The 14,167-nt window shown below is 41.9% G+C and overlaps 1 protein-coding gene across 1 annotated transcript in view; it reads right to left on the bottom strand.

Annotated features, from left to right (window-relative positions):
* Positions 1-6,503: 6,503 nt before the first annotated feature.
* Positions 6,504-14,167, bottom strand: part of NGLY1 (N-glycanase 1) — a 22,585-nt gene continuing 14,921 nt past the window's right edge. Inside the window, exons 11-12 of the mRNA XM_075827184.1 lie at positions 8,218-8,395; positions 6,504-7,543 (exon numbers count right to left, since the gene is read on the bottom strand). Of these exons, the coding sequence (XP_075683299.1) occupies positions 7,371-7,543; positions 8,218-8,395 (351 nt within the window). The 3' untranslated portion in view covers positions 6,504-7,370. The remainder of the gene's footprint in view (positions 7,544-8,217; positions 8,396-14,167) is intronic.

The following is a 14,167-nucleotide window of genomic DNA, read 5'->3' as shown; positions in this document are numbered from 1 at the left end:
GCCTCTCCCACAGGAAACACATTGCTCAGCTGTGAGGGGGGTTTTGCTGCCCACAATGAGGACACACTCAACATGAGGTACGGACGCCATTATAGGGCGGCGGCTGGTCCTGTGTATTCTAATACATATAACATACAATACCTTTCTTATTCCTAACTAACATTCGCTTCACCAAGTCATACGAATAGGATCGTCCGGGTACAGGTGATCCTGATGATTTGAATATGGACCGTAAACCATCCATTCTAACAGTCTATATTATACACATAATTTATATAACAATTTTCGGTCTACAACTCTCTTGGTCTGGCCGGAAATATTAAAATTTCGCAGTCTGCAACTCTCTCTAGGTCTCGCCGAAATATTACAATCTCCAGTCTGCAATTTTATTAAATCTCGCTGGAATATTACAATCCCCCAGTCTGCAATTTTATTAAATCTCGCTGGAATATTACAATCCCCCAGTCTGCAATTTTATTAAATCTCGCTGGAATATTACAATCCCCCAGTCTGCAACTCACAGGTCTTGTTGGAAAATTACTCACTACTTATCGTGCCCCTGTATAAAACAGGTTATATTTTCTATCTAGTCCCTAATTACCCAGAGGATGGTTAGTCGGACGCGACTAATTTCTTACGGGTTCGTGACCACACAGCGGGGATGTCGCCTCTGTCACTTGAGATAATCACGCCAGTCGACCAGGGTTCTACAGATTCCCACAAGACCGTCCACTAACACAGATAAGTCGAAAATTAATAAAATCAACTGACTTACCGTGTTATTGTGGAGGTGATCAGGCTCCTTCAGTGGGTAGTCCTGGGTCGTCTGTTTCACCCTGTGATTGTCGGTTGTCCGGATTCCGAAATCCCCTCAAGTGTGTCCCCACGTTCGGGCGCCAAATGTCAGGGTAAACTTCCTTTTCCCCTGTTATCTCACACCCAATAACCACCTCTGTAAATTGAAAACTGAAAGCATGCATGGAAAAAAGTACACCAGACAGACAAATGTTGGTAGACCTCTTTCCCTCAGTCAAGTAGGACGTGAACTAACTTTATTTGAACAAAGAAACACAAAAGTACCCTCCCTAGAGATGTGGGACGTGCTTAAGCCCCATTGGCTCCTCAGCTGTAAGTTCTTCTGTACACTCCTCTTGCATTCCAGGGGTGGTGTCTCCATAGGCGTGCCCCTGATACATTCTCCATTTTGTTCGATTCCAGTTCTTTGTGTAATATACGGATATATATATAAACATATATGTAAGGATAATATTTTTGCAAACAATATACATGGTAATGATCCCTGACAATATCACTTAGTCAAGCTACCACATGCTCAATATTGCTAAAAAAAAAAGTGTTTGGTCATTAAGAACCAAAACACATTAACCCCTTAACGCATTATCACGTTCACATGTGATAAGAGTTATAGGGAAGTACAGAGTAGCAGGCTCAAAGGCTGAGCGTGCTCCATACACTGCGGGTGTCTGCTGTGTATTTAACACCTGACACCTGGGAATAACAGGCGAAAAAAGTGATCGCCGGAAGTCAATGTATCAGAGTGTGGGCTCAATAGAATGTCTATGAGCCCGTACTCGGATACATCGACTTTTCGGAAAAAGCCGAACCGACAAAGCGGATGAGCGCTCACACGATCACTTCTGCTGCTTCGTTTTAGCGATTTGGTGAAGGTCTTAGTGCTCTGGCCCCCACCAATCAAAATTTCTGACATGTCACTGTGAAAAGGGTTCGGTCCTTAAGGGGCTTTCTCACAATACTAAGTAATGGTCATACCTTACTGATTATCCAACTGCCAGGACCCCAACAGATCCTCAGAGTGAAGCGGCAGCAGCAGTGGTTGAGCTCCTTCACACATTTGCTTTCTTTCTCATGATTGGCGGGTGTCCCTGAGGTCGGCTCCCCACCGATCATAATGTTTTGGCATATCCTAGTGATGTGCCATAACTTTTATTAGATGAAAATACTCCTTTAATATACACTGTTAAAATGAACCTGACCAGAGTCCTCAAAAGATAGGCTGACCTCTTCCCTGACAACTCCAATCACTTCTATTTCTTTTGCCATCTCAAAAGTGGTATTCCCCATATTACAAAGTGATGGCATATTCCTAGGATATGCAATCACTTTGATTAGTGGGGTTCAACCTCTAGATCCCCACCCTCGATTCTGATCATTTAGGGGCCACAGCGCTGATTTAGTTTTCCCTGCACATCGGTACTCTCGGCCATGCAAGGAACTGCAGCCAGCCCCATTTACTTGAATCAGCCCGAAGAGGAAAAACGTTTCCTAATTCTCCTGTGTTATAGACATTTTAGGTGGTTATTACAGATATTGCTGGACAAACCATGTGATCTCACAAATTGTTAACCTGGGATGATTGTATCTCTGCACTTGTGAATTGTATTGGAGCAGCAGTTGGTAAAGTTTTACAAAGAGAGTGGAGTAGAAGACAAAAACAGGCACTAGACACAGTATCTGTGGTGGTTAACAGCTACTGGATGCTGTAGCAGAGCGGAGGTTTGTTAGACTTAACAGACGTCAAATAACCGAACCTGAATCAGGGACCCAAGTGAGATTGTTCTAACAGTTTAATGCACAATGTATGGAGATGGGCAAAAGGTGGGCCTGTAGGGTAGCCGCAGACTCAGGAAGGTTGCTTTGCGACGGCTGACTTATGAACAATGGGAAAACTTTATTAAACAGAAAACGTGATAACCTGCAGTCCTTAACTGTGGCCTGGGGAATGTCGACCACTGCAGGAGTTCCCCTTTGAGTTGTGCCAGAGGATGTGCAGAGCTTAAACCGTTCTGTGATTTTCTCATGCCCCCATAGGAGCCACCCACTAGCACACCGCTTACTCAGACCTGACCCGGTTGTCCAAGCTGTACCACGGCCAACCCTCTGTCCACCCCGGGGAAGATCTCACGGCAGTAGCCCTCTACCTTTCACAACGACTAGCAGCTGACCTCTAAATGCGCTACACAATGAGGGGCAGTAGTAAGGTTCAAGACTGCTCAACACAGAACAGCAGTTCACACTCAAACGTTATTTTGATATACCACCCCTTTAAGCACAGTTTGCAAATAGTCTTAACTGGTGTAAAAGGCTTTCAAATTACTTTACAGTCCACAGGCTTACAAAGTCCAACATATGCTACATACAGACAAAAGATATTCACGTCCAGACGTTGTTCGCTTTCTATTAGTGAAGAGTAGTAGCGAGCAACAGTGTACTAGGCCCAACTTCAGATGGATACACCGTCTCGAACAAGGTATTCCTTACCTCCGCACCATAGCCACACTCGTAACATAGGCTGGTCTTCAACAACAGGACTCAGAATTATCGGGGGAATAATTCAGTCCTGGTTTTGGGCCTGGAGGCAGCGCATCACTCTTTTAATTTCTCTATCATGTTCCTCAGGGTCTTACTCTCTGTGGGCAAACACTGCCAGGTACTAGTCACGGTCTCCTTTGTGCCCTCTAGCACACGTGCAGGACCTGTATCTCAGTTACCTGTTTTTCTACTCTCCCTCTTAGGAAGTTCTGGTTGCCTGTTATGGTTGACAAATGGAGGACATCTTTCTGCCAACCAAGCAGTGAAGAATTAAAGAGGACACACACTAGAAATATGGCAGATGCAGAGGACACAAGAAAGCTAACACAACAGAGGACTCTTAATCAATATATACACTTCACCCTCTTACAGGCCAACCAAGTATTAAAGTAGGTGCTCATAATAAATTCCCCCTAAGTGTTTATTGTAATATTTCTGATCGGACGATCATATCAGAATCATCATTTGCGTGCCAATGCAGTTAAAGGGGTTTTCCCATCGTGGACGTTTATGGCATATGCACAGGATATACCATAAAAGTCCGACAGACGCGGGTCCCACCTATCTCTAGAACGGGGCCCCCTAAACCCCGTTCTAGCTTACTAGACTCCGCTGCTTCTCGGCCACTTTCTGGTTAGGTGGATGGGAGTTCCGGAAACAGCCGAGAGCTCGCTGAGTTACGCCATTTCTGTAACTCCCATAGAAGTGAATTGGAGTTCCGGAAACCGCGTAGCACACCTGTGGATATGCCATAAATGTCCAAGATGGGAAAACCCCATTCAAGGGTTGTGGCACTGGCGTTTGCTAAACTATTACATAATTGAAATAAAAAAGTGCCAACTGGCATGACATGTCTTTATCGCTCGCTTTGTGCATGTACAGAGGACAATTGTTAGTGAAAAAAAAAAAGACTGCCCACCCCCTCCCCAGAAAGATGCCATTCTTGTCCATGAGCTATGTCGAAGACTCAAAGGGCAGAGCTGCAATACCTGGCATAGCCCAGATACAAGAGTGGCACTGTTTCTAGGAAAATAGCAGATGCTTATAATCTCGCACAACCCCAAAAAGACAGCTTATTATCAATTGTATTGGTTGAAAATTACCCCGTGTACTGTATATGAGCCTTCATACAAGAACTATATAAATTGATATTAATAAAGCAGCTACTACAAATATATAAAACACACAATTAACATGGACACAAAAAGAGCTATAGAAGATGCAAAACCTATAGAAATAAAAGTGATTGATTTATTTAAATATGCAAGACATGACAATGTTTGTATGAACTCCGTTTGTGGTAATGCTGCAGTCAGCCTTCCCTAACTCAAATACAAGCTACACCGGGCTAGAAGGATCTGTAACAGTGATAGACTGCTCCAATGATAGCAACTTAGTGTTTTACATTGTAAAAACTGGAAAGCCCTTAGAACGCTTTATTGCACAGGATTTCATTCTTATTCCATTCAAAGATGTTCAGTCCTCCTTGTTGCCTTGTACATAAATACAATTAAAAGAAACATCTGGCCTTATGCAAATAAAAATCTAGAAATAGGCCCTCGATAGATGTCAAATCGCAACAGGACTACAAGTTACAGCACACCCAGCTAGCCAAGGCCAGATAGGGCAAACTGGGAGCTAAAAGTCCGCACTGGTTGCCTATCCACTACACATTGGAAGAACTGCACTACTGATGCTATACCCTCAACTTCCATCCTCACCGATATTGTGGTATTATGACTGTGACAGATATTGCGTTATACAAGCATTTTTTCTCTTCTCTGGAAAACCAAGAACAGATCCTAGGTAGGGCAGAAGGTTAAAACTTTTGTTTTAGGGTATGTTCACATAAACATCTTAAACTGAAGCTATAAATTAGTATTTGTTTTTTTGGTTTTTTTTTAAGAAGAAACCGTTCAAGAAACGTTCCTAGGGTTACGTCTATGCATTGCAGTCCACATGTAAAAATTGCAAATGCCATAATTCAATGAGGAAAAAACTGATGGAAAGTGTTTCTTAAAGGGAACCTATCACCAGCATTTCACCTATTAAACCAGCAATACCAGGTGGTAGTGGGTGAAAAATCATTTCTACATAACCTATAATTATCTTCTTAGTCGGCTCTGTAGCTTTAGTATGCTGTTTTTTAGTGTTCCCACACCGTATGCTGATGAGCATAAGAGTCAAATCTTCGTTTGAAAAGAGTCATATCTTCCTTCCTGAAGCCTTTCCGAGTTTACCCCGCCTCCTTACTTTTGATTGACAGCTCCTCGCCTTCCCCAGCACCCAAAATCCCGCGCTAGTGCATTGGTGTCCTCTTCTGGTGTGTGCGCACAAAGGGACACCGGATTATTTACCGTCTGAGGAGGAGTTTAGGAGAGGGGATAACGGCAATGAACTTTTTATAGCAGCAGCCAGTAAGGGATAAGTAAAGTTCAAAAGGTGAAATGCTGGTGACAGGTTCCCTTTAAAGAGGACCTGTCCACTATCCTGGCATGTCTGTTTTTAGTAAATACTTTCATTCCCTATAAAATAGGATTTCTAAATAATCTTTTACTGCAACTTTACATTACCTTTTTCTTTTGTTATTCCTCCTGGTAAAGTAGAATTGGCAACTGGGTGTTACTATTTCCCTTGTCAATGGGACATGTCCTTATACACGGACACTGTCCAATCTGTGCGGACCGGATTAGACTGTGTAGGGACACACCAAATTGGCAAGGAGAATGGTAATTTATTTATACATTTCCAGTAATCACAACAAAGTGAGGCTTCGTTCACATCTGCGTTGTGCCTTCCGTTCCAGCGGATCCGTCAGAGACCACAAGTACAGAAGTTAACGTTTCAGTCAAAAAACCCATTGATTTCAATGGGTATTGTTTTTGCATCAGTTAGGCTCCGTTCTGTCAGGTTTCCGTTTTTTTGACTGAAGCAATAATTCTGCTGTGCTATTGTTTCCGTCGGAAACCTGACGGAAAGGACCCTTCTGGGTTTTTTTTTAACATTGTTTCCGTCATCCATTGACTTCAAACGGATATGCCATCCGTTTGGATCAGTTATGCATTACGTTTAATGGATCATTTGTTTTTTTTCTGCACATGCGCAGTCTAAAAATGAAAGCAAGAAAGATGCAAAGATAAAACCGGAGACTTAAAAATCGAGTATAAGGCCCCATGCACACGGTCCCATGCAAAAGAATGGGCATGTTCCATAACTCTCAGAACATTTCTACGGTACGGACACCCATCCGTAGCGATACGGAAAGGTGTCTGCGGCCAATAGAACTGAATGGGTCAGTAATTGCGGACTGCATTATGGTTCGCAATTACAGACAATTTTGACGCTCGTGTGCATGGGGCCTTACTGATGACAAACGGAAAGAAGTCTTTATTTTTTTTTGGACGGATCCGGTAAACTGATCTGTCACAAACAAACATATTTTACCTTCTGTTGCATTCAGTCTGGCATCAGTCAGTCTGTCTATTTTTTATTTCAACTGATACAACGCAGATGTGAACAAATCCTAACTGCTCAATGTTGAGTTCTGAGAATAGATGCTTCATGATGGTTATGTCATGCGGAAAACATGTATTTACTGTGAGGAGAGGTCCCAGCATAAAAATTGCACATAAAGCAGTATGTGTTACCATACCCGAAAATCTGTTGCCACTTTGCATGTAAAATGCCACACCTGTCAGCGCCCTATGCTTCCTTCTCTATCAAGCTACAGATATGGTTTCCTATATAAAGAATTTTAATAAAACATCATAATGTCCAATGGGGTTTTTTTAAAACGCATTATCACCTTTCAAAGTTTTATATCCTGGAAACTCCGATCCAGAAGTAAACCAGCGTTCTGAAGAGCCAGTGTGTCCTTATATGTGAACCTCAGGGAAAACTGTACAACAGCAAAGGTAAAAGCTGTAATCTCCAAATCACATGTCTGGATTCCAAAAGAGACATCTTTTCATATCAAACAAACTATACTTAAAAGGTTAAAAAAAAATTAAGACCGATTTCTAAAGTTCTTTAAGAATTATAATAATTTCCAAAGAGCATTCAGTCGCACTTAGGCTCTCTCGAAACAGTTGCGTATGTTGCCACGCAGTATTTCCTTCTCCACCACATAGATCGGCTTCCAATATTACTTCTGATGCATTAACAAACTCTGGATAAGAATGGAGGTTCTTATCTGCAAGTACAAGACAAGTTTGTATTGAGTCATTGTAGATACATCACAAGGAAAAATATATTCAAAAAGGGAATTTTCTGGGTCAAAACTAAAAAAACTGAATTACACCAAATTCAGAGTGCAAGCCTCACTCTCTAAGGTGCCCTAAGCTCCACCAGGTAGAGGTGCCAGGGCAGGACATAGAAAGATGACAGTGGCGGTGTATCTCTGGAACGGTGTCTTGCATCTGCGGAGTACAGCACAGGCGGGGGAGCCCACTGCATATAGATTTATACAGCTCCAATTTGATTCAATAATCTGTATGTAGTAAGCTTCTAAGCTCCCCCTAGTGGCAGCTAAAGGTAGGCTGAATTTTACTATGTAAAGAGCCTCGGTCAACTTAGGATATTTAAATTCCTCCATTTTCACATCCAGATCAGTTTACCCATACTTTAATTTAGATAAAAATGATTGGCTCGGGGGCAGGGGAATAAGGGCTTATATCCTCTGCAGGAAATACAGAATTATACCCACCCACCAAGATTAATGGATTAATCCATTGTTCTTGTTATACACTGATGGTCCTCCAGAGCTAAGAACTTTAATATTTTCAGGCTTGGCTAGGAGCTATGGTGCATTTTTTTTCTCTTCTAAAACTTTGATAATTGTCATAATAAAGATTAATGCAAGCTTACCGGAATTAACCTCCGCTTGTGTTTCTAGATAGCGTAACTTCCAGTCTATTTTGCCATTGTTGAAGGTCTGGCTACTTGTGCGCACACTTATACTTTCAACACTCAATCCCACTGATGCACATTCAAACTTCCAGCCAATTTTAGCGGAGGATGAACCTTCTGTGCGTGCTAAATATACCTAGAAAATATTAAACATATTTAGTTATCGATTCTGGAAAGAGAACTGGTATTTATATTCAATAGTTTTTCATTATTTACATATTTTCATTTTAAAATGACTTTTAGATTAAAATACATATAATTAACCTATAAAATAAGGATTCGTGAACAGAGGCCCTCATAAACTAGGTCATTTTTCAAACCTTGCTTTAGGCCCTGTTCACATGGAGTTTTTTTGCCACGGAAACATCGGCAAAAAACGGACGAGATTGCCTCCCATTGATTTCAATTGGAGGCGGAGGAGTTTTTTTCCCCGCGAGCAGAAAATAAATTCTTCGGGCGTTTCTGTCTCTGACCTCCCATTGACATCAATGAGAAGCAGATTTTTGCACTGCGTTTTTTGCCCACTGCGCCCAAAGGCCGCGGGCGAAAAAAGCAGCAAACTACATTCCAGACGGAATTTTGAGGCAGATTTTTCTGCTTGCAAAAAACTCTGTGATATACTTGCGGGCGACGCGCGTACTTTTCACGCGTGTCGTACGCACCTACATTAGTCTATGGGGGCATGCAGACAGTCCGTGAGTTTTGCTCAGCGTGAGTCCGCTGAAAAAAACTCACGACATGTCCTATCTTTGTGCGCTGTTCGCGCATCACGCACCCATTGAACTGCGTGATTCGCGCAACAGCTGTCACTCTAAATGTAAACAGAAAAGCATCACGTGCTTTTCGGTTTACAAACATCCAAACGGAGTGTCATAATGATGGCGGCTGCGAGAAAATCACGCAGCCACGCATCATACACTGATGACACACGGAGCTGTTAAGTGCCTTTTGCGCACGTAAAACGCCACGTTTTTTGCGTGCGCAAAATGCACACGCTCGTGTAAATCAGGCCTAGAGGCCAGTATTAAACAAGAATCGGTATCTGTAATATAATGAATTTAAATGAACTATAACACTGCAGAGATAAAGGGTTGTGTTGGATTACAAAAACTTGTCTGCGTTCCTCCAGAAACAGAACTACTATTGTCCTTTGCTTTAAAGGGCATGTGTCGCTAGAATTTTTATTTTATTTTTTTCAGTTAAACAATTAGTATTTAAGTGATTACACTGTTTTAATTTTTTCACAAGTCAGGAAATATTATAAATTAGATTCTAATTTATAATATTTCCATGTGCTGGGCACTAGAGGGAGCAGTTCCCAAAATTGCAGCATGGTCACTGTGGTAAAGTAACCTCATTGATTTATGCTGCAAATTTGGGGTGGACACACTCTCCTCTAGTGTCCTCACACAATCCCCCCTCCCTTCTTCTTGCTAGTGCCAGGAGAAGGAAGGGTTTGACTCTTCAAACCTCCTACACTGTGTGCTGCCATTTTCTGAGAGACTTCACCGTGTAGGAGGGAGGATTAGATACAGGGCTCAGCAGACCGTATCACACTAACATAATACACACATCACATACACGAATATAAATTACCTGCCGTCACTGGTCTACGCTCCTATTCCTTGCGCCTGAACGTATGGCCGGAAGCCGCGGTCGTTAGTCGTCATCTGACTGTCCGTCAGCGGCTTCCAGTCCACATGAAAATGCCACCGGATTTCCCTCTGCGAACGAGCTTAGTTTTGGTCTGTGTGGGAGCGGCGCATGCACCGTTCCCACACAGACAGCGTACGCTTCTGAGAATGGAACGGCTCCCGTTCGCATTCTCTATGGGGATGTATGTGCCGTATTCCATCTCTGTATGTGTCGTTAATCGACACACACAGAGATTAAAAAAAAATGGCAGCCCCCATAGAGAAGTAAAAGTTTGAACACAGTAAAAATTAGAACGTGACAACACTAATAAATTTTTGTTTATTTTATTAATCGCCATATAATTAAAAAAATAAATAAATCATGACACCTTCCTTTTAAATGTGACGGAGCTGTAATATCAGATCCTGATAGAAAGCAGACATGTTTTTTCTAATCTCGTACAACCCCTTTGAAGCTGGCTATAAACCCGAGATCTAAGGCTTCGTTCACATCTGCGCTAGGGTCCCATTCCGACGGAGCGGGACCCTGACTGACTCAAACGGAAACCAAAGATTTCCGTCTCCATCACCGTTGATTTCTATGGTGACGGATCCGATGCCAATTGTTTCCGTTTGTCTCAGTTGTGCGCAAGGGTTCCGTAGTTTTTACGGAATTAATAGCCTAGTCGACTACGTTATTGATTCAGTCAAAACGACGGAACCCTTGCACAACTGAGACAAACGGAAACCATTGGCATCGGATTAGTCACTGTTGAAATCAATGGTGATGGAAACGGAAACCTTTGGTTTCAGTTTGTGTCAGTCAGGGTCTCATTCCAACGAAGAGCTCAGACGGAACGGGACGGCATGTTTGGGGGGGGGGGTTTGTGTGGTGGTGCGGGTGGGTTGCGGAAAGTCTGTGTGGGGGTGGTGTTGGAGGGGGGGTTTGAGGGGCGGCTGCATTTGGGGGGGGGGGGGTAGTAGTCACATGATGTGACAGAATTATTACTAACTATTAATATTTCTGGCACATCTTTAGGTCTCATGCATCACAATAGAAACTAGTTAATTAACCTATTTTGTTTTGTGGTGCAGGGGGAAAACAGACGTCTGCTGTAGGGGAGTATAAGATTTTTTTGTTTTTCATATTACTAACGTTATTTTTTGGGTTTTGCAGGTTCCGCTGGACCATTTGAACTACATCATAGATTTGATGGACAACTGAGATGATTTTGTTTTTTTTTTGTTTTTTTTTAAATAAAATGGTTAACGAGGGTCTTGTGGGGGGAGTTTTTATTTCAATATAAAAATATATTTTCTTATGCCTTTTTGTTTTTTTAATACTTTACTAGCGCCTTAGTAATGGCAGTTGTCAGTTTGTAGCATCCATTACTAAGGCGGGGCTTATTGTTAGCCACCAGGGGTACCGGGAACAGCCGGGTATGATCTAGTACCCAACCATCTGTAGTGATGGTCGGGCATTGGCGTGGCCGCAGGTTGGTATCATTAAGCTGGGAAGAGCCAAAAACAGTGGCCCTTTCATCCTGGTAATGTTAGGCTGTGGCTTTATTGTATCTGGCTGATTATGAAAAGCAGCCACATCTTTTTTTCAAAAATAAATAATTGATGAAAATGACGTGGGGTCCTCCCCATTTTCATAACCAGCCAGATACAATAAAGCAGCCACAGCCTACAATTACCAGGGTGGGACGGTCCACCGGTTTTGGCCCTTCCCAGCTTGCGGCCGCCCGAGTACACAACAATCACTATGGATGGTCTGGTACTGGATCGCACCTGGCTCTTTCCGATACCCCTGGTGTTGGTGGTGGTTACCGGGGTAATAATGGTGGGGGTTCCGCAGGACCATTTGGACAACATCGTAGATTTTTTATTTTTTTAAATAAAATGGTTACCGGGGGTTGTGTGGGGGAGTTATTTCAATAAAAAAAAAAAATTCTCAGGGTGTATTCACACAGTGTGGTTTTGCAGTGCGGCTGAAAACAGATTTAAAAATTTGCGGTGAAACTTGGTTTTCTACTGCGTGGGGAAAACCGCACTGTGTGAATACACCCTCAGGCTCTGTTCACACTGAGTTTTTTTTGCAGACAGAATTCCGAGGCAGAGTTTGAAGTGCCTGGACTTTTTTGTCCGGTTTTTCTGGCAGTTTTTGCAAAACAAAAAAATAAAGTTTAGTAATATGAAAAACAAAAAAAAACTGTAAACATGTCAAATACACTGTTTCTTTGGAGTGCTTTTTAAAATGCAGGTATTTTTTACATGTTTATCGCGTGTTCTTTGACGCATTTTGTGTGCGTTTTTGCCGCATAATTAGGACTCCTATTGACTATGGGAACATTTGGCGTGTTTTACGCACCAAAGAATTGACCCAATGCCTTTTTTATTGCAACGTGTTTTTTTAAAACTCTTGCATAAAAAAAGCGCCTTGTATGTACGAACGGCTCGCTTTCCCATTGATGTAAATGGGAAGCCTAATCAAGCGTTGACGCATTTTTCACCGTGTAAAATGTGCCAATAGACTCGTCAAATACACGCCGTGTGAACCGGTCAACTGAAAAGTCATTCAACACAGGGTATTCCCTCTTGACTTTCATCATTCTTAGCCTTTTGGTGTCCGCTATAGCTGCTGCCAGCTACCATTTGTAGAATCACTTAAAAAACGGAGACAATGCTTGGTAGTTTGAAGACACCTCTTCCGGGCTTGTAGCCAAAAATAGGGAAGGGGGGGGGGGGGGTCTCTCCCCCCACACTTACAACAGCTGTGAGTTGGTTTGCTTTGCCCGATTCACCTTGCTGCAATACTGGGAAGTGCTCCTCCTGGTAGCCAACACAGGAATACATGTTAATTTAGTATTTTATTTTTAATACTTCCCACCTTGGAGAAGAGAGAGAAAAAATATATATTTTCATTTGCGACACATTCCCTTTAAGGCTCGGACCCCATTTTTCAAATCTGACGTGTCCGTTTATGTGGCAATAACTTTGGAAAACTTTTATTAATCCAAGGGATTTTTAGATTGTTTTCTCGTGACACATTGTACTTCATGTTAGTGGTAAAATTTGGTCGATACATTCAGTATTTATTTGTGGAAAAATAGCAAACTTGAGAAAATTTGCAAAAATTAGCAGTTTTCTAAATTTAAATGTATCTGCTTTTAAGACCGATAGTGATACCACACAACATTGTTACTAATTAACATTTCCCATGCGCTTACTTTATGTTGGCATAGTCTTTTGAAAGTCCTTTTATATTTCTAGGATGTTACAAGGCTTAGAACTTTATTAGCAATTTCTCAGATTTAAGAAAATTTTAAAAGCCTTTTTTTCCTCTAAAGACCAGTTTAGTTCTGAAGTGTCTTTGAGGGGGCTATATATTCAGACACACCCTATTTTAAAAACTGTACCCCTCAAAGTGATCAAAACAGCATTTAGAAAGTTTCCTAACCCTTCAGGCGGTTCACAGGAATTAAAGCAGTGTGGAGGTGAAATTTGCCAACTTAATTTTTCTTGCAGAAATTAAATTTACCAGAGAAACACAATATTTATTGCCTATATTCTGTAGTTTTTAGAAATATCCCACACGTGGGAAACACAGGCCTCAGAAGCAAAGGAGCACCTAGAGGATTTTGGGGCCTCTCTTTCTATTAGAATATATTTCAGTCACCATGCCAGGTTTGAAGAGATGTTGAGGTGCCAAAATATAGAACCCCCCCCCCCAATAAAGACCCTATTTCAGAAACTACACTAATCAAGGAATCTGTTTTGGTTGTTGTGACCATTTTGACCCCAGTTTTTTTCATAGAACTTATTTTAATTGGGCTGTGAAATTATTATTTTTTTCCAATAATATGTTTTTGCTAAAACCGTCCTACTTTTACAAGGGATAAAATACCCTATTTTATTGCACAAATTTCTCCTGGATGTGGCAATATCCCATTTGTGGTGATAAACTGCTGTTTGGGCCCATGGGAGGGCTCAGAAGGAAAGAAGCGCTGGATTGGGTTTCTTGTGCCATGACTCATTTGCAGAACCCGAGGTACCAGTACAGCTGAAACCCCCGGGAAGTGACCCCATTTTAAAAACTACAACCTTAAGGTGTAGTGAGCATCTAGAGGTATAGTGGGCATTTAGATCCCACAGGTATGGTGTAAAAGGTAACACGCAGCAGATGATGCAGAGTGTGATTTGAAATTTTCTATACATATATATGCCATTTTAGTGACCGATATATTGTGCCCAGCATGTGCCACCGGAGA

This window comes from Rhinoderma darwinii, chromosome 5 (genome assembly GCF_050947455.1).
Source record: "Rhinoderma darwinii isolate aRhiDar2 chromosome 5, aRhiDar2.hap1, whole genome shotgun sequence".
Classification (NCBI taxonomy): domain Eukaryota; kingdom Metazoa; phylum Chordata; class Amphibia; order Anura; family Rhinodermatidae; genus Rhinoderma; species Rhinoderma darwinii.
Note: the sequence above shows the minus strand (reverse complement) of the source record. Positions and strands in the feature narration are given on the sequence as shown.